Genomic DNA, 25,230 nt, shown 5'->3' with positions numbered 1-25,230 from the left:
GCACCATTGCAGTCAACAGGCTAGTGGCATATGGGCCTGGTCACTTTCAGGACACCACTAGCAGCTGGATTTGCTCAGGAAACAGACTCAAATGTTGTAGAACATTGTTGACCTACATGTCCAAAGACTCTGGCCTCAGCAACCTTTCCAGTCCTTGGAGAACTCCATGGTCACTTGTCCATACACCCCAACCTCCCAATATACCACGTGGCATTGCAGTATACCTCCTTACCCCTACCAGTCCACACAAAACAAAAAGGAGAACACCAGCATACCTTCAGTCTACCAAAAGCACATTCATTCATCTGCTAGCCCTTTCCAGCTGACTTGGGCTGTGGGGTTGTTTCATTGCTGTGTAGACTTCCAGCTGGGCTCTAGGGCCCTATGGAATGGAAGGTCCCCAGAGTTGGGGCTGATTTCGTTGGTGTTGGTCCTGCTTTGAGCAGGGGGTTGGACTAGATGACCTCCTGAGATCTCTTCCAACCCTAACCTTCTGTGATTCTATGCAGTCGGAGCCTGGAAGCCTACACAGCAATGAAACAGCCAGGCAGCAGGGCTCTCGTTGCTATGTAGACATACCCCTACTAGTGAGTACAGGCAGTGCTAATGGAAGCACCCAGAAGTGTGCATGCACCGACCTATGACATACACACTCCCGTGGCTGTAAGCTGACCTCGCATCACCGGAACTTGGTAACCTAGCTAGCCCCGTGTCTTAACCGCACACTGCAGCGGCTCCTGCTTTTCCTTCAGGAGGTCCCCGGTCAACCCTGGCATGTCAGCGAAAAGAGGCCCTGACCCGTGCAGCAAGGGAAGCGTTAGAGAGAGAGGAGGGCTCCTTCCCTCTTCCCCCCCCCCAACACCTGGCTATGGTGGGGAAGGGAACCGCTGCTCCGGCAGCACCAGCCCCCGGAGTACCGGCAGTCAGGGGGAGCGCTGCTCAGGGGCCCTATCACAGCCCCTTCCCCAAGGGTTCCCCCAGCAGCCCCTGCTCAGGGCGGGGGCAGGTGGCTCCGGCATCCACGTTCCTTTTTAGTTTCCCCCTTTCACAAGCCACGAAGGACCCAGCGCCCCCCCTCCCCTGTGCCCCGGCCCGAGAGTGGGCCGGACAGGTCCCACGCCGGCTGCAGAGCCGCTGACCACCCCAAGGCCCGGCCCTAGCCACCGGTTCGGGGCAGTGCGGGCAGCGCCTGCCGGCTCCTGCCCTGCGGGGGCGGCCCCCGGCACCGCCGCGCGGCTACCCGCCCCCATCGGGGCGGTCGGGGGCTGAGCGCAGGGCCGGGCTGGGCAGGGAGCACGGAGCCGCCTGCCCCTGGGCTCCAGCGCCCAGTGCCCGAGGGAGCCGCCATGGCCAACGCGGGCTTGCAGCTGCTGGGCTATTTCCTGGCGCTGGGCGGCTGGATCGGCAGCATCTGCAGCGCGGCGCTGCCGCAGTGGAAGCAGAGCTCGTACGCGGGGGACGCGATCATCACGGCCGTGGGGCTGTACGAGGGGCTATGGATGAGCTGTGCCTCGCAGAGCACGGGCCAGGTCCAGTGCAAGCTGCACGACTCGCTGCTCTCGCTGGACGGTGAGTCCCGCCGGGCCGTACAAGGGGCGCGGGGCGGGCGAGAGCCGGGGGGAGCGGGGCAAGGGGAGCCGGGGCCGCAGGACGCTCCGGGGAGAAGGGTTAAGGGGGCCCAGGGGAGCGGGGCGATCTGTGCAGGTGCAGCCCAAGCTCCGTGTCCGGTCGCTCCCGCTGGACACCGTGTTCCGGCTACTGGGGGCAGCGAGCTGGAGCGGGCCAGGGTCCGGCTGGAGCCCCGGGGCGAACAGGACCGGGTGGGTATAGGGCCCTGCCGGCGCGGAGCGGGGCAGCTGCTGGCTAAGCTCTGCCCGTGGGACGCTGCTGGGCCGGGCCAGCGCAGCTCAGACCCCGGTGAAGGCGCCGCCTCGGGGCTTTGCAGTTGGGGGGCAGGTGGGAATGCGACTGGGGGCCTTTATGGACCTGTCAGGCTGGGGCGGCGGGAGCTTGTTTGCTTGGCCCGTGGCTGCGGCAGGGCCCGGCAGTTCCTGCCAGCGTAGGACTGGCGCTGGGTGCCGGGTCCCTGCGGTGCGCTCCATGCCATGGAGAGCAGCCCCCGCGCAAGGAGTTGTCATTCTGGGGGGGAAGCCCGGATTCAGGGAGCTTGACCTGGAGCGTGCTGAAGCGGCCCGGCGGTGTAGGGCGTGGGGGTGGATTGACGTGTGCCTGTATTGCCCCCATCTCTGCAGTGCCCCGGCACCGCCCCTCTACTAATGGGTTTGTCCTCACAACACTCCGGGGGGGGGGGGCAGGGCAGGGCTGTTATCTCCAGAGTACAGATAGGAAACTGAGGCTCAGATTCCCAAAGTCCCAGGGTGGGAGTTAGGGGCCTAAACACCTTTGAGCATCTGGATTTATGGGACTTATTCAAGGTCACACGTGAAATCTGTGGCACAGCCAGGAGCAGAGACTCGACCAACCCTTTCCCCTTGTCAGACGTGCCTGGCTGAGCTCAAATGCCAAATCTTCCCTTTCATCTGCACTCAGAGGGCCCCGAAAAAATCTTGGGACAGAGGGAGCGACACACTGAATGTAGCTGGTGCCCAGATCAGTCCCTGGAGCCCAAGAGCGAAAAGCTCTCCTCCCTCGTCCTCCTAGGGACTTTGTTCTAGTTCAGAAAGTGCCTGACCCGGTCCCTTTGCCTCTCGCCTCTGGCACAGGCTGGGTTTTGTGCTTGGTCCCCAGCTCCCTGGGGCCGGTCTCCCCCGGGAATTTACATCGGCATGGCTGTGTAAAGCCACACCCAGAGCGATGTGGCTATGCCGGCCTAACCCTGGTATAGATAGCGCTAGATCGAAGGAAGAATTCTTCTGTCCACCTCACTACCGCCGCCTCTGGGAGGGGTGGATCATCTGACGGGAGACCCCTACTGACGGTGTAGGGAGTCACACACTCGGCACAGCTGCAGCCCTGCGAGCCGCAGGAGCATTCAATGTAGCCAAGCTGCTGGCGTGCAAGGAAAGGGGTGAATTGCCCGTGCTCCAGCTGGAGTTAATTACAGGTTACAGCACTGCAAACAGTGACCCACAGTTACCCTTTACTCTTGTCAAAGCATCGTTTGGTTAATTCAAAACTCCCCTGCCTTTGTAATGTCACTAGTGAGTTCTTGTGAACTGGAACGTCCTTCGCAGCCCATTATACTCCGTCCTATCTCCTCTTTTACACTAAACGCTCCTTGTCTCCTCTGCTCGGCTGTTCCTTCGCACCCGGGCTGTGTCTGTGCTGAAAGTGCCTCTGGTGCTCCTAGAAAGGGGCTGCTGTGGGCGAGGAGCCTGGGGATTCCCTCTCCGTTCCCAGCAGTTCCCGGCACTTTCTCCCTCGCTGGCCTTTCTCTTTTGTAGCAGACAGAGGCCGTGTCTGACCCCCGGGCTTTTCTGCAAACAGACGTCTGGGAGGGAATCGGCTACACCCAGAGAAGTAAAAAGAACAGGAGTACTTGTGGCACCTTAGAGACTAACGCATTTATTTGAGCATAAGTTTTCGTGAGCTACAGCTCACTTCATTGGATGCATCCGATGACACCAGGAAAAGCTGCTGTAGCTCATGAAAGCTTATGCTCAAATAAATTGTTTAGTCTCCAGGGTGCAACGAGTCCTCCTGTTCTTTTTGCGAATACAGATTAACAGGCTGCTACTCTGAAACCCAGAGAAGTTTTAGAAGAGTGAACAGCTGAGTTTGGACCACAGCAGCCACATACAGGGAGAAAGCTCTGACCCCTTCCCAGGACCCAGCCAGATGCCATGTTTAAAATGGAAACGAGCTATTTGTTTAAACGAGAAGAGTTGAAACTAATTGTTCCTGTGTCCCTAACACAAGCCTGGGCTTTAAAATACCCAGAAAATCCCGCCTGCCCCTGCTAGTAGCTGCTGGAGATTTGAAGCCAGCTGGGAAATGAGATTAGTTTAGTTTGCAGGAGAGGAGTGAGTCGCACATTCCGTTCGTATCCTGGTAACTCACAACCCTTTTCTGGGGTCTCCTTCCTTTGTTTGCACAGCGGTTGTGAGACGCAGCCTCCACAGCCTGGTACAATGCGAGACCAGGAGGTAAATGAGTGAAAACAAGCCCCAAGGGGGGGCAGTGCGGGGGAGACCTTGTACTTTATGGGAGCCATATGAATGCTCAGCCAGCAGTAACCCAAGGGGAGGCAAACGCAGTCAGACCCGAGCAGCGCTGTCCCTTAGTGTGCAGTTCACACATCCCGCTTGTCAGCAGTTCATTGTGCAGCTGAACATGGGGGTCACTTCATCAAGTGGAAGCTCAAAGAACACGAAATGCTGGTTTCTCCCCTCTGACCAGGGTTCTCCTGATCGCTCATTTTTGCCCAGGAGAGGGATTTTCCAACCTGGTTTTTGGGCTACGGAATTGGAGGCTGCGCGCCTTGGTTTTCGCTGGCCCGGGATGGGCTCACTAGGCCGATGTTAACAAACCCACAGCTGAGCTCTAGCGAACGGAAGCTGCTCCTCTTTCCAAGAATGCCCTGGGAGTAGCTCCCTGCACTCGGGCACCCTCCGAAGTGAAGCGAGTTCCAGGAGGGTAATTTCTCGGCTCGGTGCAAAAGCGAGCGGGACTTCACCGTGTCCCCACCTTACATGCACCATGTGCAGCGCTCAGTCAGGGGCCAGCAACCTTCATATTTCAAATCTGGCGGGGGGAGTCTTGGGCTCCCAGCTGCGGGCTGCGTTCTTTGGTTTGCATCGCATCACCTTTCCCCTCCCTGCCAAGATAAAACGGGCTGGCAACCAAACCGTAAATGTGCAGCCGATGGGAGACGTTCACGCTGCGGACTGAGCTCGTCCAGCCGCCCGATGTTCTTGCTCGTGGGCACAGGTGTGTGCAGCACACTTCGTTAGCGTGCGCGCCAAGGGGTTTTTTTTAAAGGCGAACATTTAGCACACTATTTTCCACACTGAAAAAAACCCAGTAACCTAGTTAATAATCATTAATAATAATAATAATAAAATCAACTCAGAGTGAATGAAAAATGTGTGTCTACTGTAGATGAGATTATTATATGAGCAATGAAAATGAGCTTGCTTTGGGATTCTACAAGGCACTTATGTCATTTAAACACATTTGGTACCCTGAGTAATGATAACACTTCTTGTAAATCACATAAATAGGGATCTCATGGTCCCCTTCCTTCACCCCATTGCAAAGGCGCAGGTGTTATTGCTGGCTGCCCTAGGGCTGCAGAAAACCCTATGCGCAAATCATATGGAAAGAAGAGGATCAATTTATACAGAGGGCTGAAGTGCATAGTGCATTAATTAACATTTAATAAATACATCAAAAGTAAATACATTACAGAGATAAGAACCTGTAATGTCAACTTTACTTCATGAGAAGCTCCAGAGAAAGAAGACCCAGAGGGAGTAATGGTAGGGGGAATCCCAGGGAGACCAAAGGGGCTGGTAGAGGGAGCAGAAAGAGAACAAGGGTAGAGGCAGAGTGGCTGCAGGGTTGGCCCAGTCTTCCTGTGGGTGGAAAGAAGAACAGGAGTACTTGTGGCACCTTAGAGACTAACAAATTTATTTGAACATAAGTTTTTGTGAGCTACTCTGATGAAGTGAGCTGTAGCTCACAAAAGCTTATGCTCAAATAAATTTGTTAGTCTCTAAAGTGCCACAAGTCCTCCTTTTCTTTTTGCGGATACAGACTAACACGGCTGCTACTCTGAAACCTGTGGGTGGAGACACTGATCTCTCTCAATGTAAGAGGGAACAATAGAATGAAGTGCCCAGAAGAATGAATGACTTGAGGACAATTTCCTGAGGGACCCATACCCTTGCAGAGCTTTTCTAGCTCTGACATTTACATTTCTGCATGGTTTGGCCCACAGAAATAAAAATCTGCACATCTTCCATGTGTTTTTGGATCAATGGAAAAAAACAGTTACAATTCAAGTGACTTTTAAAATTCCCTATGAAAATGAGTTAACAAAATAAATGAGCTTATGAACAACCAGAAAATATACCTCTCAAGTGAAAAACTATAACTGGACTTCTTTGCAAAGAAATTGTAAGTTTTCTTACAAGAAAAGCCACTAACTGCCTGGAAAGGAAGAGTCGATTAAATTACTTGCTTCAGTGAAATTAAATACCCAGAGAATTGCTGGGCCCATGATGATGATGACCGGGGTTTGCTCACCTGTGGCTCCCCCTCCCCGTGCTGTGGAGGTACCATCTGCAAGCAGGCCCCCTGCCTCAGGTGCAGCTCCCATTGGCTGTGCTAGCCAACAGTCTGGGAGCTTCCTGGCCAATGAGCTGGGGGGCGGAAGGGAGAAGGCAAAGGGCGAGATTGTAGGGAGCTGGGGAGTAGGGGAGGCAGGGGGGAGAGGAGCTGTCTCTGGAGGCACAAAGGGGGGCTCTCTGGAGAGGAGTGATGGGGGCACAGGGGCTGGTGGGGATCTTCCAGGGGGGCAGAGGGTTGTGTGGGTCTCCGTGGGGTGGGGGGGGGGAGTGATGGACAGAGCCAGCTGCAGCCTGGGTCTGGAATGTGGGGGAAGGGAGTGTTGGTATACCCCCCCCATCCCAGGAAGCCCTCTCTGTACTGTGTATTTTATGCCAGCCCCGGGATGCCCATCACTGCTCCTTTCTCCTGCCTCTGGCTCCATCTGTTTGCCCCCACAATGCCACCCCCCGTCTGTGTCTGACAGTGACAGACTCCTGCTGCTTTCTCTGCCTGCAGCTCCCTCCCCCTCCGTGCTGGGGAGGCGCAGTCAGGCAGCTCTGGCACTGCCCCACCACCACTCCAGGAACCGGTCAGCTCTGGGGGGGAGGGGGGATGGAGGCAGCATGCGGAGGGACGCCGGGGAGGGGGGAGCTGCCCCACCCTACATTGCCGAACCATGGAGCATGGGCACCACGGCCCATCTCACCTCCTATGTATCCAACCCACCCTGCTCCCTGTCCCAGCTGCCCCTGGCCCTTATCCAACACCCTGGTCCCCCTAATCATGAGGCTTCTGGCAGTGTTTGGCTCAGCACAGAGCCAGACACGCTGCCCCGTGGGAGCACGCAGCCCCGGCCCCCCAGAGCTCTGCCCTGCATTAAGGTGTACCTGGGCACACCCCGTTGCTTGTGGGGTGGTGACCGGGGTGTGTCTGAGCGTTTCCCAGGAATCCACAGCTGAAGATGTTGGCCCCTGATGAAGTCTCTGTTTCTCTCTCACGGAATGTCCATGGTCCATGCCCCAAACTTAGGCATTTTGCTTTGTTTTAAGACATATCTTGTGTCCATCTTTTCTGAGCTCACAAGCGCATAGAAAGTACTTGGAGCCAGTCAGTTCGTGCAGTTCCTTCCCCACCAATCTACGCTGGTGTTTATCACCTGTTTTATGGCACATTCGCAGCTCACGACAGCCTCCCGGCCCCTTCTCTCCATCTGACACAGGCAGGTTTGAAACTCTAGCCCAGTTTCTAGGTGTTAAAAACAGTCAGGTCTCAGCAACCAGCTTGTGGGACAAACCCAGAGCCGTCATAGAATATCACGCTTGGAAGGGACCTCAGGAGATCATCTAGTCCAACCCCTGCTCAAAGCAGCACCAATCCCCATTTTTTCCCCCAGATCTCTAAATGGCCCCCTCTAGGATTGAACTCCCAATCCTGAGTGTAGCAGGCCACTGCTCAAACCACTGAGCTATCCCTCCCCCTTACGTGTGGAGGACACAATCTCAGTGCACTCCTGTGGCACTGGCCGAGAACAGCTTTGTCTACAACGCCGCACCCTCAAAGCCCTTGTGAATAAGGATGACAGCAGGGCTGGAAGATGGCCAGGGTAGGGTCTCACTGCACAAGTTCAGGGGCTTTTTTATTCCAAGATGGCTGCAGCCTAAGGCTTAATTCTGCCTTTCTAAGGCGAGATTGTCAAAGCTGTTTAGAGGATTTAGACACGTAGCTGACGTTAAAGTTGCTGAGAAGTGGGTGTCCCAATCCAGCCCCTATACTGGCGTGTGTGTGCTTGATAACTGCAAGTTTCTAGGAACCATTTAACAGTCCAGACTAGCAGCTGCTCCTCGGACAGAAGTAGCCACACTGATCCTCCCCCTGCATGTAATGGGCGGTGTAATTAACGGTCTGCATAAGAAACGGAAAGGGGGAGATTGAAAGGGAATAAAGGATAATACATTTGGAAAGTCGTCTTTCTCCTCCCGCACGGGGGCTCTGCCAGATACCCCAATAGTATCAAATAGAGAAGTGAAAAATTCCCCTGAAACCATCCAGCGACACGGAGCTGGGGGAAAGGGAGAGCCGAGCAAAATCGCTACCAATGAAGGTCGCTCTAAAGACGCCCGTTGTGAAAGAAATCAGCTCAGGTGTCTGGAGAAGACTGAGGCGTCTGATTGACGTGCCCGGGGAAAGAAATCAGCACAGGACACATGGGGCGGCTGGGCAGGGGAGGCCGCGCCGTCTGTTCCTCCTGCTTGGAAATGTAGACAGAGCTGTGCTTTGATGGGGGATGGGGCCAGTGCTGAGCTGGAGCCGGTTCGCACGAACCGGTTGTTAAATTTTGAAGCAGTTTTAGAACCGGTTGTTAACCCGCTTCCCTGCAGGGGGCGCTGAGGCTTTGATGGGCTCCGGCCGGGAAGTGTTGTAATTCCTCCTCCGGCCGCCAGGGGCGCCGCGCTGCGGGAGCCACGTGGGCTGCCACCAGGCCCTGGGCACGAGACCTGGTGCTGCTCCTGCTCCCCCAACCCTTGGCCCTGGGGCTCCCACTGCTGCCTGGCGGGTCCCCGGCTGCTCTGCTGGGCCGGGGCTGCGTCCTGCTGCTCGGGCTGCTCCGAGCCGCTCTCCCCGTGAGCACCCAGCACCCCACCCGCAGCCAGCCCCCGTCTCCAGCCACCCCTGCATCCCCTGCCCTGCCTCCAGCCACCCCTGCGCCCCCTGCCCGCAGCCAGCCCCCATCTCCAGCCACCCCCTGCCCTGCCTCCAGCCAGCCCCTTGCCTCCAGCCAACCCCGCACCCTCTTGTCTCCAGCCAGCTCCACACCCCCTGCCCTGCCTGCAGCCAGCCCCACACCCCCTGCTTCCAGCTAGCTCTGCCCCATGCCCCTGTCTGCAGCTGGCCCAGGTCCACTGGTGCCCTGCAGTTCCCAGGGCAGTAACTCTGCACACCTGCTTCAATGAGGGGGGCAGGGAGCAGCTGGGACCCACACATGTGCACACCCTAGGGTGACCAGACAGCAAGTGTGAAAAATCAGGACAGGGGGTGGGGGATAATAGGAGCCTATATAAGAAAAAGACCCCAAAATTGGGACTGTCCCTATAAAATCGGGACATCTGGTCACCCTACCACACCCCCAGGGAGTGGCGGGGCCCCACACATGTGAAACGGAGTTCAATTCTAGTTCAGGCCCATCTTTTTGGAAAAGAACTTTAAGCAGGGTTAACACACACCCGTATTTTCCCAGACAGGTCAGGCTTTTTGGTTGTTAAATCGCCGTCCAGGAGGAATTTTTAAAATTTAAAAATTCCTCCCAGGAAAATACGGATGTATGGTAACCCTGTTGGTACAAAAAATACATACTGGGGCACATCCAAACTTTTTATAGGGAACCGGTTGTTAAGGTTTTGGAAGCTCATCATGGGATGGGGCCTCTCTGCAGGCCTGTGCTCCGCTCTTGAAGCGACCCTTGGAGAGGAGAGGAGGGGGAACTGCATCTGGTCACAATGCCTGAGGCTAAATCCCCCACAATATATACAGCCTCCAAAGCCCCCACCTTGGGTTGGGAGCTTGATGAGTCGGGATTGGATTCTGGACTCCAGAGAGCAGCGTGGCTGGTAAGGAAGAGGATCCCAGTGCTTGTGACTGACCTGATTGGTGGAGAACAGCTCCAGGATTGGCCATGATGTTACCACTGTGCAGAATGGCTTCTCAGTGCCACAGAGCAGCAAACCTGGGGGAATGGCTCTTTAGACGCCACAAGGCAATATGGCCATGGGGAAGGGCTGCTGGGCACCTCAGAATTGCTACTTAGGGATGCAAATAGTTGCACTCACCAGTGCAGGGACTTGGGAGGCACTGTTCTTCCCGGGGTGCTGGTCTTGTTGACCAGTGATGCCCCTTCTCTTCTCTGGCTCTGGTTCTTTACATGATTAATCTGCTCTGCAGCACCAGTGACTTGCACTTTTCTTGCTTTGCAGTTCACCTCCAGGCCTCCCGGGCACTCATGGTGGTTTCTATCCTCATGGGCTTTGTGGGGGTCATTGTCAGCGTGGTGGGAATGAAATGTACCAAAGTGGGGGACGAGAACCCTGTTATCAAAAGCCGGGTTGCTGTGGCTGGTGGCGTTCTCTTCCTCATAGCAGGTAAGACAAAGTCCAGGGCTCCCTGTACCCACAAACTCCTGCCATTCGATGATAGTCTGAACTTGTCTGCTGTGATATTGGTTAGCACTAGTGTGGGGCAGGAGATCTGATGACGTGTCACAGCTTCTGAATGGGCAGGTAGCCTCAAAGTCCATGTGAGTTATTCCCCTTGCGGGAGAAAGTGTGATCTCAGGCAGAGGGTTAATAAACATCCTCCTCTATTTCTAGTAGATGCTATGCCTGTAGATACAATGTCTGGGCATAGGTGGGTCTAGCAGAATGGCCTCAGGGATCTGAAATCCACCTATCCACCTACTCAGTGGTTCTAAAAGGGGGTCTCTCATTTTAACTCTGGGAGATGTGGAAGACTGTCAGATGAGGGGATAGGGTTTAGATAAGTGGCACTTGTGTGTAATGGAGCCGGCTGGAGGTCCATTTAGCTACAGCAGTTTAGCACAGGTGCTTCAGACCTGCCTCTCAGCTAAGGAGTTTTGGGGAGGCCCAGCATTGAAATGGGCTGATGCCAGCCAATGCTGGGATGTTTCATCTTGGTTCTTTTGGCTTTGTCATGGGTTCTCCCTCAGGAAAATAGCATCTTCCGCTGCCAGTGATCCTGCTTGTTTATTGAAAGTGTTCAGTGCAAGGTGGGGAATTCATAAAGTTAATTCCATCCCCGATTTATGTACAGATGAGGCCCCAGGCTACGAATGTGTAACTTGGATTGAAAGCTCTTTGGGGCAGGGCCACCTCTTTGTCATGTGTTTGTACAGCACCTAGAATAATAGAACCATCCATGTCTAGGTCCACAAGACACTAGTGTAATAAGAAATTATACCCGAGACCAGGCTGGATGCTGCTGCAGGACCAGTGTTGGGTTGTTGTTAAAGTCTGATCCCATTCCATCCCAGGTGGTGTTTGGGATTCAGTTGGAGCCGGTAGACAAGTAGTGTTGTCTGGGTCCCTCTCTCTGACCCAGTCAGGTCAGGACATCTTTCAGGATTAGGCCGGAGGTCCCAGGAGATGATAAGGTGGCAGCCCTGATGGTGAAGCTTGCTTTAGTAGCGCCATCTGTTCTTTCCCACTCCCCGCAGAGTCTTTGTAAATGGGAGTGGTGGGCAGAATAGCCTATCCACTCATTATTTCATCCACCAGTTAGGTCTGGTTTCTGACATACCTATTGTGAGACATTAATTTTCAGACCCAGATTTTCTTGTCTACGAGGCATGATCTCAACACATGGGTTACATGTGGAGGTCTTTTTGTTTGGACTAATTCAGTCTCTGTCTGGTTTTATTGCACCTGTTTATAAGATTCTTTATTGAAAATAGAAAAGGAGTACTTGTGGCACCTTAGAGACTAACAAATTTATTTGAGCTTAAGCTTTCGTGAGCTACAGCTCATTTCATCGGATGCATTTGGTGGAAAATACAGTGGGGAGATTTATATACACACACAGAGAACATGAAACAATGGGTTTTATCATACACACTGTAAGGAGAGTGATCACTTAAGATGAGCCATCACCAGCAGGAGGCGGGGAGGAGGAAAACCTTTCATGGTGACAAGCAAGGTGGGTCATTTCCAGCAGTTAACAAGAACGTCTAGGAACAGTGGGGGGGGGGGGACAGAATGGGGGGGGAGAAATAACTTGGGGAAATAGTTTTACTTTGTGTAATGACTCATCCACTCCCAGTCTCAGCACACCCAGCTATCTTCGAGACACCACTGACTTCCTGAGGAAACTACAATCCATTGGTGATCTTCCTAAAAACACCGTCCTAGCAACTATGGATGTAGAAGCCTCTACACCAACATTCCACACAAAGATGGACTACAAGCCGTCAGGAACAGTATCCCCGATAATGGCTAACCTGGTGGCTGAACTTTGTGACTTTGTCCTCACCCATAACTATTTCACATTTGGGGACAATGTATACCTTCAAATCAGCGGCACTGTGATGGGTACCCGCATGGCCCCACAGTATGCCAACATTTTTATGGCTGACTTAGAACAACACTTCCTCAGCTCTCGTCCCCTAATGCCCCTACTCTACTTGCGCTACATTGATGACATCTTCATCATCTGGACCTATGGAAAAGAAGCCCTTGAGGAATTCCACCATGATTTCAACAATTTCCATCCCACCATCAACCTCAGCCTGGACCAGTCCACACAAGAGATCCACTTCCTGGACACTACGTTGCTAATAAGCGATGGTCACATAAACACCACCCTATACCGGAAACCTACTGACCGCTATTCCTACCTACATGCCTCCAGCTTTCATCCAGACCACACCACATGATCCATTGTCTACAGCCAAGTTCTACCATACAACCGCATTTGCTCCAACCCCTCAGACAGAGACAAACACCTACAAGATCTCTATCAAGCATTCTTACAACTACTATACCCACCTGCTGAAGTGAAGAAACAGATTGACAGAGCCAGAAGAGTACCCAGAAGTCACCTATTACAGGACAGGCCCAAGAAAGAAAATAACAGAACGCCACTAGCCATCACCTTCAGCTCCCAACTAAAACCTCTCCAATGCATCATCAAGGATCTACATCCTGAAGGACGACCGAACACTCTTACAGATCTTGGGAGACAGGCCAGTCCTTGCTTACAGACAGCCCCCAACCTGAAGCAAATAGTCACCAGCAACCACACACCACACAACACACAACAGAACCACTAACCCAGGAACCTATCCTTGCAACAAAGCCCGTTGCCAACTCTGTCCTCATATCTATTCAGGGTACACCATCATAGGGCCTAATCACATCAGCCACACTATCAGAGGCTCGTTCACCTGCGCATCTACCAATGTGATATATGCCATCATGTGCCAGCAATGCCCCTCTGCCATGTACATTGGTCAAACTGGACAGTCTCTATGTAAAAGAATATCCTTTTTTTAAGAAAGGTAAAAAAAGCGATCTGGGTAACTACAGGTCTGTTAGTTTGACATCTGTAGTGTGCAAGGTCTTGGAAAAAATGTTGAAGGAGAAAGTAGTTAAGGACACTGAGGTCAATGGTAATTGGGACAAAATACAACATGACTTTACAAAAGGTAGATCGTGTCAAACCAACCTGATCTCTTTCTTTGAGAGTAACAGATTTTTTAGATAAAAAGAGAACGCAGTAGATCTAATTTACCTCGATTTCAGTAAGGCATTTGATATGGTTCCACATGGAGAATTATTAGCTAAATTGGAAAAGATGGGGGTCAATATGAAAACTGAAAGGTGAATAAGGAACTGGTTAAAGGGGAGACTACAGTGGATCGCACTGAAAGGTGAACTGTCAGACTGGAAGGAGGTTACTAGTGGAGTTCCTCAGGGATCGGTTTGGGGACCAGTCTTATTTAATCTTTTTATTACTGACCTTGGCACAAAAAGCGGGAATGTGCTAATAAAGTTTGCGGATGACAAAAAGCTGGGAGGTATTGCCAATTTAGAGAAGGACCGGGATATCATACAGGAAGATCTGGATGACCTTGTAAATTGGAGTAATAGTAATAGGATGAAATTTAATAGTGAAAAGTGCAAGGTCATGCATTTAGGGATTAATAACAAGAATGTCTGTTATAAACTGGGGACGCATTACTTGGAAGTAACGGAGGAGGAGAAGGACCTCGGAGTATTGGTCAATCACAGGATGACTATGAGCCGCCAATGTGATATGGCTGTGAAAAAAGCTAATGCGATCTTGGAATGCATCAGGCAAGGTATTTCCAATAGAGATAAGGAGGTCTTAGTACCATTATACAAGGCACTGGTGAGACCTCATCTGGAATATTGTGTACAGTTCTGGTCTCCCATGTTTAAGAAGGATGAATTCAAACTGGAACAGGTACAGAGAAGGGCTACTAGGATGATCCGGGGAATGGAAAACCTGTCTTATGAAAGGAGACTCAAGGCGCTTGGCTTGTTTAGCCTAACTAAAAGAAGGTTGAGGGGAGATATGATTGCTCTCTATAAATATATCAGAGGAGTAAATACCATGGAGGGAGAAGAATTATTTAAGCTCAGTACCAATGTGGACACAAGAACAAATGAAGTTTGTGAAGTTCTGGAATAGCCTTCCAAGGGAAGCAGTGGGGGCAAATGACATATCTGGTTTCAAGACAAAGCTTGATAAGTTTATGGAGAAGATGATATGATAGGATAACCTAATTTTGGCAATTAATTGATCTTTGACTACTAGCGGTATTTATGCCCAATGGCCTGTGATGGATGTTAGATGGGGTGGGATCTGAGTTACTACAGAGAATTCTTTCCTGGGTGTCTGGCTGGTGAGTCTTGCCCACATGCTTAAGGTTTAGCTGTACTGCCATATTTGGGGTCGGGAAGGAATTTTCCCCCAGGGCAGATTGGCGGAGGCCCTGGGGGTTTTTCGCCTTCCTCTGCAGCGTGGGGCATGGGTCACTTGCTGAAGGATTCTCTGCACCTTGAAGTCTTTAAACCACGATTTGAGGACTTCAGTAGCTCAGACATAAGTTAGGGGTTTGTTACAGGAGTTGGTGGGTGAGATTCCTTGACCTGCGTTGAGCAGGAGGTCAGACTAGATGATCATAATGGTCCCTTGTGACCTTAAAGTCTATGAATAAATGGACACAAATCAGACGTCAAGAATTATAACATTCAAAAACCTGTTGGAGAACACTTCAGTCTCTCCGGTCACTTGATTACAGACCTGAGAGTTTTCAGAGTAGCAGCCGTGTTAGTCTGTATTCGCAAAAAGAAAAGGAGTACTTGTGGCACCTTAGAGACTAACGAATTTATTAGAGCATAAGCTTTCGTGAGCTACAGCTCACTTCATCGGATGCATTTGGTGGAAAAAACAGAGGGGAGATTGATATACACACACAGAGAACATGAAACAATGGGTTTATCATACACACTGTAAGGAGAGTGATCACTTAAGAAAAGCCATCACCAGCAGCGCAGGGGGGAAAGGAGGAAAACCTTTCATGGTGACAAGCAAGGTAGGCTATTTCCAGCAGTTAACAAGAATATCTGAGGAACAGTGTGGGATGGGGTGGGGTGGGGTGGGAGAAATAACATGGGGAAATAGTTTTACTTTGTGTAATGACTCATCCATTCCCAGTCTCTATTCAAGCCTAAGTTAATTGTATCCAGTTTGAAAATTAATTCCAATTCAGCAGTCTCTTGTTGGAGTCTGTTTTGAAGCTTTTTTATTGAAGGATAGCCACTCGAGTGACCAGAGAGATTAAAGTGTTCTCCAACTGGTTTTTGAATGTTATAATTCTTGACATCTGATTTGTGTCCATTCATTCTTTTACGTAGAGACCGTCCAGTTTGACCTATGTACATGGCAGAGGGGGCATTGCTGGCACATGATGGCATATATCACATTGGTAGATGCGCAGGTGAACGAGCCTCTGATAGTGTGGCTGATGTGATTAGGCCCTATGATGGTGTCCCCTGAATAGATATGTGGACAGAGTTGGCAACGGGCTTTGTTGCAAGGATAGGTTCCTGGGTTAGTGGTTCTGTTGTGTGGTGTGTGGTTGCCATAAAAATGTTGGCATACTGTGGGGCCATGCGGGTACCCATCGCAGTGCCACGGATTTGAAGGTACACATTGTCCCCAAATGAGAAATAGTTATGGGTGAGGACAAAGTCACAAAGTTCAGCCACCAGGTTAGCTGTGACATTATCGGGGATACTGTTCCTGACGGCTTGTAGTCCATCTTTGTGTGGAATGTTGGTGTAGAGGCTTCTACATCCATAGTGCCCAGGATGGTGTTTTTAGGAAGATCACCAATGGACTGTAGTTTCCTCAGGAAGTCAGTGGTGTATCGAAGATACCTGGGAGTGCTGGTAACGTAGGGCCTGAGGAAGGAGTCTACATAGCCAGACAATCCTGCTGTCAGGGTGCCAATGCCTGAGATGATGGGGTTTCCAGGATTTCCAGGTTTATGGATCTTGGGTAGCAGATAGAATACCCCAGGTTGGGGTTCTAGGGGTGTGTCTGTGCGGATTTGTTCTTGTGCTTTTTCAGGGAGTTTCTAGACCTGAGAGTGGCTATCCTTCAACAAAAAAACTTCAGAAACAGACTCCAGCGAGAGACTGCTGAATTGGAATTAATTTGCAAACTGGATTCAATTAACTTAGGCTTGAATAGAGACTGGGAGTGGATGAGTCATTACACAAAGTAAAACTATTTCCCCATGTTATTTCTCCCCCCCCCCCCCCGCCCCCCACTGTTCCTAGACGTTTTTGTTAACTGCTGGAAATGACTCACCTTGCTTGTCACCATGAAAGGTTTTCCTCCCCCCCCCCCCCCCCGCTGGTGATGGCTCATCTTAAGTGATCACTCTCCTTACAGTGTGTATGATAAAACCCATTGTTTCATGTTCTCTGTGTGTGTATATCAATCTCCCCTCCGTATTTTCCACTAAATGCATCCGATGAAGTGAGCTGTAGCTTACGAAAGCTTATGCTCAAATAAATTTGTTAGTCTCTAAGGTGCCACAAGTACTCCTTTTCTTTTTGCGAATACAGACTAACACGGCTGCTACTCTGAAACCTGTCTTTATTGAAAATAACTTCCTCTACTTTTCCTCATCAACATTTGTTGTTACAGGTTTTGGTGACATCTGACGAACCTACACTCACTTCTTACAGTTGAACCCACAATTAGGGTAAATGTGTAGGCCCAGTTATCACAACAGGATACCAGAACTGGATAGTGCCCATTATTGTCTCTTTCCTGCTCTATACAGTGGTAATAACTCCTCCTACTCATGCTTTATGTTCTCTTGTTTATATATCCAAGGATCATGTTAGCCCTTTTAGCTCCAGTTACCCACCATGACCCACTTTGAGTCTCTGCTTTCCAGGACACAGTTCCCCAACCACAGAAGTCTGACCAATATTCTTGTTTCCTAAAGGTGTGATTTTTGCCTTTGGCTGTAATAAATGGTGGTGTTTAATTGCCCCCAGTTTACCAAGCGATCAGATTGGTCTGTATTGCTGACCATCCTTGTCATTATTTACCAACCCACCAATCTTTGTGTCATCTGAAAACCTCATTTTTCTTCCAGATCATTGATAAAGATAATGAATAGCATTGGGCCAAGAATGGGTCCCGATGGGAACCCACTAGAAACATCCCTTCTAAGTGTTGATTCCCCATTAACAATTTCAGCAAAGGTCCAGGTGTTCTTAAAATGAATATTCTGCCATGCCTGCAGAGTCCAAATCTGCGCTCAGTCCTGCTCTGAATCCAGTCTGGAGAAGATTCACTTCCTTCCCAAGGTTATAAAGCTGTCCCTAAGAACAAGAGGGTCAAACCACCTTCTTCTGGTCTGGGATCCTCTTTGTTTAGAGCCATTTTACAACAGGAAAGAGAAGTAGTTTGACAGTTTTGCACCTTATATTTGTTCCTGCTTCAAAGGGATCTTGTCTCTTAAAAAGGTGGCCCAAATTCTGGTCCTAGTTCCACATGGAGTAACTCAGCTGACTTCAGTTCAAAGAAGAACTAGATAAATTCATGGAGGATAGGTCCATCAATGGCGATTAGCCAGGATGGCCAGGGATGGTGTCCTTAGCCTCTGTTTGCCAGAAGCTGGGAATGAGCGACAGGGGATGGATCACTTAATGATTATCTGTTCTGTTCATTCCCCCTGGGCACCTGGCACTGGCCACTGTTGAAAGACAGGATACTGGGGTTTGGTCTGACCCAGTGTGGCCGTTCTCTTGTTCTTATTCACGTATGTAAACTGAAAGCATATTTTAGTTCTGTCACATTAACTACCTGTTACTCCTATCTGGTTAGCTGCCTCTTAGAATCTGCTTCCTTGTTTCTAAGCAACCTGGTGACAGTTTCAGCCCTTTATTGGAAAGTCCCTTCCTGCCTCATATCACATGTGTAATGGTGGGTCTGTGTACCAACGTTCACCAAAATAACAAACGGTGTGAATGAAAGCAGTGTTGTCATTTTGGGTCATGGTTCTCTGTAGATGAGCCCCGAGAGTCCCATTTAGTGTTACCAATGGAACTTCATAGCCACAGAGAATATGAAGAATAGAATATTAAAGGGCTCAAAAGCTTTTAAAAGCGAATGACTATATTCAGTTGTAAAGTCGATGGTGGGAAAACATCCCCAAAAGGCCTCCGGAAGCTGATTCTTTGGTTCTTGTTGTATATTCCCAGGTCTGTGCACCTTAACAGCTGTTTCATGGTATGCAACACAGGTGACCTATGAATTCTTCAACCCCAACACTCCAGTTAATGCCCGGTAAGAGCCTTTAAATAAATGGGCTGTTTAGGGGGAAGTCATTTTGCTTGTGTTTTATGCATTAGTGGCATTGTGACAAAGGTACCCAGCCACGGACATCGTATTCAGAGCCTGGTGCCCCTGTCAGTGGTGCCATCTGGTGCCCATTTGCCTCAGCCCCACTCCTCCCTAGCCTCATGATACAAATTTAAAGAAACAGTACACACAGCGTTATCCCCTGCATTGCCCTGTCCTTTCCTGCCAGAGCCAGCCCCAGCCCGTGGCTCACACGACCCTGTGCTCTCCTCTGGTGCTATTGCCCCTCTGTTTGTATCCACAGCAGTGCCAGCCCCCTGCCCCAGCCCCCTGTCCCTCTGTTCATGCCCCCAGCAGTGCCAGCCCCCTTCCCATATGTCCCCATACATTCTCCAGGAGACTCAGTCACTCTGTCAAACAAGCCCCTGTTCTACCAGCAGCAACCTCCTGCCAGTGCCACTGCCCTGATTCTCCCTTGGACCTAGGAAGCATGAATGGTCCTTTTCCTGTCACTCACTGTATCCATGTTTCAGCTGCTATTTCCCTGGAGGGGTTACCTGTGTTTCCCCACGTGGGATCCTTTGTTGCTGTTCTCCGCAGCATCTCCCTCTCTGTCCTCACTGGAGTTCGCGGCCCTCCCTGATCTAACATCAGCTGTGAATTTCCTTAGTTTGCCATCCAGGCCACCGTCTGTGCTGTCAATACCACTTCTGCCTGGGGAGCCATACTGCTCCAGGCGGGTCTCTTCCCCTTCCCCCTCAAATTGCTTGGGATTTGTGACGTGTGAAAATGTTGAATAAGCCCGTTTCCCTCCCCCACCTCCAGACATTATGAAATCAGTCCATCAGCGATCCAATGCATTCTGTCCGGGCGCTGGCTCTGGAACCTGTCTGGCCTGTCTTCCTCTCTGTAATGCCCAGTGCTCCATCAGCCTCTTTCTCCCAAAAGAGACCGAGGGCCACATTCTACATATGTGCCCATGTGGGGCATCTGGGTGATGTGTCAGTGAATGGGCATGGGGTCCCTTTCCCTCCCAGCCCCCGGCAGCACCAGTCCCTCCACCTTCTCCCTTGTTTCCACCATCTCTTTTCTCTCTCACACTAGGTACGAATTTGGTTCCGCCTTGTTTGTTGGCTGGGCAGCTGCCAGCCTGACCATGCTGGGAGGCTCCTTCCTGTGCTGCTCCTGCCCCACCCCCACTGAGGAGAGGAGAGGACAGCAGTACTATAGGCAGTCACAGCCTTCAACAGCTAGGGAGTATGTCTGACCCCCACCTTCCTGCCCGCTGCCCAATGTTTCTCCTCCTTCTCAAGCATGTGCTAGAGACCATGGTGTTCCCGACCACTTCATCAGTGCAACAGACGCTAGATCCTTCTCCAATGCTGCTCAGGCAGTCTTGGGTGGGCCTTCCCAAAAACACACACACTTCTCGGGGGCGTCTCTAATAGCCTGGGGGCAGCTCCACTTATAGCAGAAGCATCTAAAATGTTCTTCTCGACATAGCTCTTGCTTCAGCCATCGTCAGGTTCTTCCCCTACTAGCTCAGTCTACACTAACCTCACAGCCAGGTTTATCACCAGTCCAGCATTGCTTGGCCTCTGCCATGTTGGCCGGCTAAACAGCTAGAACACTGAAACATAGGAATGACCAGGCTGGCGAAGACTTGGGGCTCATCTAGGCCAGCATCCTGTTTGTGACAGAGGCCAGTCCCAGATGCTTCAGAGGAATGGCCAAAACCCATCATTCATCACTGGGGAAGTGTTTTCCTAATTCATGGCAGACACGGGTTGATTCATCCCAGATACACTTTTATCGTAACTCATGTAAATGCAGCTATTCTCTATATAAATGTCTGTTTTAAAAAAAAAAATCCTAATACATTCTCAATCTCCATGATATCTTGTGGCATTGAGTCCCACTGAGTTTTGTGTAGTGTAAAAACAAGTCTTTCTTCTTAGTCTAAATTTTGTTGTATTTAATTTCCTTGGGTCTCCCCTGGTTCTTGTGTTTCCGAGGGGGGAAATAGGAGGGTCTGGCAGATGTTCTCTGGGCCATTATTTGCTCGAGGTACTTTTATCATGTCACCTCTTTTTTAGCTCCTAATCCTTCCATGCCTCTGAAGGTTTTGTTGCTCTTCTGTGGCCTTTTTCTGCTCTATCCTTCAGATGGCCTGGCTGAACCTGAACACAGTACTCCAGGAGAGAGTCTACCACTGATTTATATACTGACATTAGAGGTGTAGTAGCCATGTCTACTAAACTAAGGTTGCACCTTTATACACCCTGTTGACTGGCACCCTGTGTTTCTGAAACTTTCGCCTTTCAGATTGAAATTCTGCATCTTTGGTTTATACCCAAAACAAGTTTTTTGCAAGGCTGAGCACCAAGAGAGTTAGAAAAAATCCACTGTCAATTATAGACAAACTTTTTTTTTTTTTTGGTCTTAGAGCTGAACTGGCTGAGGTTTGACAACTGAAAGTTGGCATGGGGTGAGTCCTCAGAGAGCAGGAGTATCTGAACTTGTTGGGGGGAGGGGGGAAAGGTTTTGATTTGGCTAAGTTCTGAGCATTTGAAAACTGGGCTTTGAGCATATGCAATACATTTGTTTTTCTTTTTGCTAAGTACATATCCTAGGAAGGGTGTAGTCAACTTAACTACATGCTCCAGGTCAGACTTTCAAAAGGGGTTTGTAGTCAACAGCTTCCCCACAAACAATGGAGGATCCTATCCCTCCAAAGGAGAATACTGGAATGCTTCTGAATTCTGGCCCTAAACATCTTAGTCCAGTGACTGCTCCAAACCAGTTCCCAAAACCAAGGGCCTGGCAAAACTAGCTCAGGAAGAGGGTGAGTTCTTGAAGCTTGAGAAGCTCCTAAACTCCATGGGAGCATAGCTAGACAACAGAGCTTAGAAACATGAAAATTGAAGTGGCTGTAAAGTCTCCTGCAGGCTTTGAAATGTTTCATTTGCTGCTAACTGGCTTTGGAGCCACAAATGGAAAAGGTGTCTGACTATTGGAGTTCCTGAATTCTCATACAGCGGCAGGGCCTCTGCTTCAGTGCTGGTGAGGAACTCAGCTGAGCAGGCCCCTTCTCCTGCAAAATGCCTCAAAGCTCCCTGTAGATCTTCAGGCAGTGCCCCTTCTCCCAGCATCCCGGCACACCCAGGGTTACACCACGAGCATCAGAAGGAATATAGAATAAAGGTTTCAGCAGCTGGCAGCCCTTGGTCAAGCCAGCTGGATTCTGGTAGTTTCACCATTCAGAGGGCACCCAGCCAAACAGCTCAGGATTATAGAACAAACACAAGTTTCTTACAGGTGTTTTGGAATTGGAACTTTAAAGTCCTGGAGATGGACCCATGTTAGGAGAATGTCACTAAGATTGCACAGTTAAGCACTTAAGTGAAGAAGTGCCAATTGCCTGTGCAACCTTAACTCAGCCCCCTTGTGCATATACGTTGATATAGTCATTAACCACATCAAGTACTATTTTGCAAATACAATATCATATCCTATCTTTTCTGGAACCCTAGATTTACATGTAGCCTCTTATACTACTGTGTACTACAGTCTCTGCATATGTGACACCCCCTATTTTAGCTGTAACATGTTGTCTAACAAGAGAGTAATATTGAAAATGTCCTAAAGTAGATAAATGTTTAGGGTTAGACAGACTCTTTCAATGACTGTCAGTGTGTTAATACACTTAATAGTTAATACAGTAATATACTTAGCCCCTGGAAACACTCATACTTTTATGCCAGGCCTCAAAAAATTTAGTTTTACAGTTTTCTGCCTAGTTAGAAAAGTATTGATAACTTTTAAATTGGTCACATACCAGTGTCAATTCTCTACTGATTCTCACTCACTACAGAAACAGCATAACAATATTTTTTTAAAGTGCCTCTAATACTCTGGAAAAGTAACACTTGGTCTTTGAGGACAGGTCACCTGAAAAATACAAAAGTTGCTCCGTTAAAGAGACAGACAAGAATTCTGTTAAGGCATCTCAGTATGTTCATTTCTCTGAGAAACAGCTTGTGAGATATTGACATAGGGCCCAGTTCTGGACCCCTTAGTCGCACTGGGTAGAACATGCCCTCGGGAATAGTGCCATTGAAATCAATGGGAGTTAGATGACTAGTGTCTACCTACATCTTTCAGAGTAGCAGCCATGTTAGTCTGTATCCACAAAAAGAACAGGAGTACTTGTGGCACCTTAGAGACTAACAAATTTATTTGAGCATAAGCTTTCATGAGCTACAGCCCACTTCATCCCTTATGCTCAAATAAATTTGTTAGTCTCTAAATTTACTACATCTTTGTGTCTAAATACCTTTAAAAATCTGGCCCTAAGTTAAAGATGGACAGTGCCTCCCTTTGCTAGGGAAGCCAATGGCTCCCATGGAATATTTTGATTTATTTATTCCCCCAGATGCCTACTTTGCATTTTTCTAAGTGGTGTTCTCTGTTGTTACTTCCTGCCCACATTGCTAATCTCTGTAGGTCCCTTGGGGTTATTTCTGTTTAGATGGTTCAGACCTCCCAGTTTAGTAGCATCTGCAAATCAAATTAGCGTTTAACACCCTTCTCCAGATCATGATATGGGCTGTTTAAAGTGACTGGTTATAACATCAGTCCTCATAGCCTCTATACATAGCCCCTTGTATCATTAAATTCTCATTCTCCTTGGTCTGAGTCAGTTTTTAGTCCACAGGAGTGGTTTGTTTTTTTAAAATCTATGCCATATTCAAACTAATTTTTCAAGCGGAATTTTGTCAAATTATCAGGTGTTTTGCTGAAACCTGGGTGGATGGGTGCATTGAAGATCAGTAGGGAAGGGAGCAGTGTATGGTCTTCCTGCCCTATTTGCTATTTTTTCTGCATAACTCAGCACTAACAGCTCTCTCTCTCTTTTGAATTTCAGACCCAATGTAAAAATGTCTTCTTCACCCATCAGGGGAGAGCAGTGTTTATAGTCTGTCTTCACCCATCAGGGGAGAGCAGTGTTTATAGTCTGTCTTCACCCATCAGGGGAAAGCAGTGGTTGTTTGTCTGAACCCAGCTTATTGTGTTTCCTTCAAAAAAAGTCCAAAAAATTTAAGTGACACTACTATAGCAAGGATTTTAAAAGAAACCCGTGATACATTTTCTGAATGATCTTTTTATACAAAGAGTACAGCACTGTGTATAAGAATGTTTTTATTCTTTTAATTGAAAATTATATTAACTTTTCTATGGTCCAAAATATACTCAAGGGGAATTATATAGGTTTGAATTCCAAATGTCTTTTGATTGTTTATACTAAAAGTCACAGCTCAAAGGTTAATAAAATATTTTTGGTCTTTGCCATCTTTCTAAATGTTTGTCTCTCTTTTATTCTTTAAAATCTACAGCTCCTTTTATGCAAACCCCCAGAAAATTCTTGTAACCAGACTCTGTACCTCTCAGGTGATTTGCAAATCTTCCTGTGGTGTGATTTAAGGAAGAAGATTGCAACCTATACATTCTTCCCAATTAGTTCCCTGCTCCTGGGTCTCCCAAGGTCAGAGTCCAATCTCTCTCCAAGGCAGGAAGGTTGAGATTTTTAATGGTATTTAGGCATTGCTAGGCCTAAGTCCCATTTTCAAAAGTGACTCACCCACTGGAAGCCTAAGGGTTCGATCTACTCCACTTTGAAATGAGAGTGGGTTGGTGCACACTTTAATGCACGGTAGCAGGCTGCAGACCAACAGCATGTGGCAGGCTAGTGACTGTAGATTCACACCCCAGCTTGGCACTTGCTAACTGACCATGTAGACAAGCCCTGAGCCTCACTGAAAGTGAATGGGAGGCCCATGCCTAGATGATGTAGCTTGTCGCTCATAAAGCCAATTCAGGTCATCAATATTTTATTAGCTATTTAACAGAAATGGAGGGGAAATCACAAAATGAGAGAGAAAATAAACACACCTGGACATGTGCTGCAGATATTGCTGCAGCCTGGCATGGAGCTGAAATAACACTGTATCGCAGCATGGCACCCAGGCTGTCTGGTGCCCACCACAAATCTCACCTGTCCATGGGGTTGGTGTTAATTGCTCACAGCCCCTTTTATTGAGCAAGAACTAGGGGATTGTTCCCCACATTTTACAGACAAGGTAGCTGGATCTGAGGGCCTGCACAATAACCCTACTGGCAGAGCTCATGCGCTACCACAGCTGAGAACTGTCTCATTTACTTAACCACACTATTGTCCAGAAAAACGAAGTCTCATCTTTTTGCTCTCCTGACTATGCTGCCAGTGAGAGTGGAAGACGTCTACAAAGTCCTGTGAAACACAGAGCTGAATGGTACAGTCTCTAAAGACATGGTCAGCTGCGTTTGTTTCACACAATAGCCCTGTGGCTATGACATAGAATTGGGGCTCAGGAGAGTTGGGCCCTGCAATATGCTTCCTGTGATGGTGAATAAGTTTCAGAGCTGCTTACTAGTTTTTAAGCCTTTAGAGCAAGTTACAAAAATGACTGTCATAAAATGATTACTGTTTTTAAAAAGAAAACCTTCAACTATATTTCCAATGAGAAAATGTAT

At 49.2% G+C, this 25,230-nt stretch overlaps 1 protein-coding gene across 3 annotated transcripts; it reads left to right on the top strand.

Moving 5' to 3' along the window:
• Nucleotides 1-1,069: 1,069 nt before the first annotated feature.
• On the top strand, nucleotides 1,070-24,006 carry CLDN19 (claudin 19). 3 transcript variants are annotated; one of them, XM_038376778.2, is made up of 6 exons: nucleotides 1,070-1,569; nucleotides 10,203-10,367; nucleotides 18,558-18,642; nucleotides 19,762-19,914; nucleotides 21,104-21,145; nucleotides 23,585-24,006. In XM_038376778.2, exons 1-5 carry the CDS (start codon nucleotides 1,347-1,349, stop codon nucleotides 21,123-21,125), a joined length of 648 nt encoding a protein of 215 aa, XP_038232706.1. In that variant the 5' UTR covers nucleotides 1,070-1,346; the 3' UTR covers nucleotides 21,126-21,145; nucleotides 23,585-24,006. The 3 variants fall into 3 exon arrangements, with proteins under 3 accessions (XP_038232706.1, XP_038232705.1, XP_038232707.1); XM_038376777.2 differs by lacking the exon at nucleotides 21,104-21,145 and having other exon boundaries at nucleotides 1,071-1,569; XM_038376779.2 differs by lacking the exons at nucleotides 19,762-19,914; nucleotides 21,104-21,145 and having other exon boundaries at nucleotides 1,075-1,569.
• The last annotated feature ends 1,224 nt before the right edge of the window (nucleotides 24,007-25,230 follow it).

This window comes from Dermochelys coriacea, chromosome 18 (assembly GCF_009764565.3).
Source record: "Dermochelys coriacea isolate rDerCor1 chromosome 18, rDerCor1.pri.v4, whole genome shotgun sequence".
NCBI lineage: Eukaryota > Metazoa > Chordata > Testudines > Dermochelyidae > Dermochelys > Dermochelys coriacea.
The sequence above is the reverse complement of the archived record's forward strand: the minus strand, read 5'-3'. Positions and strand labels throughout refer to the sequence as shown.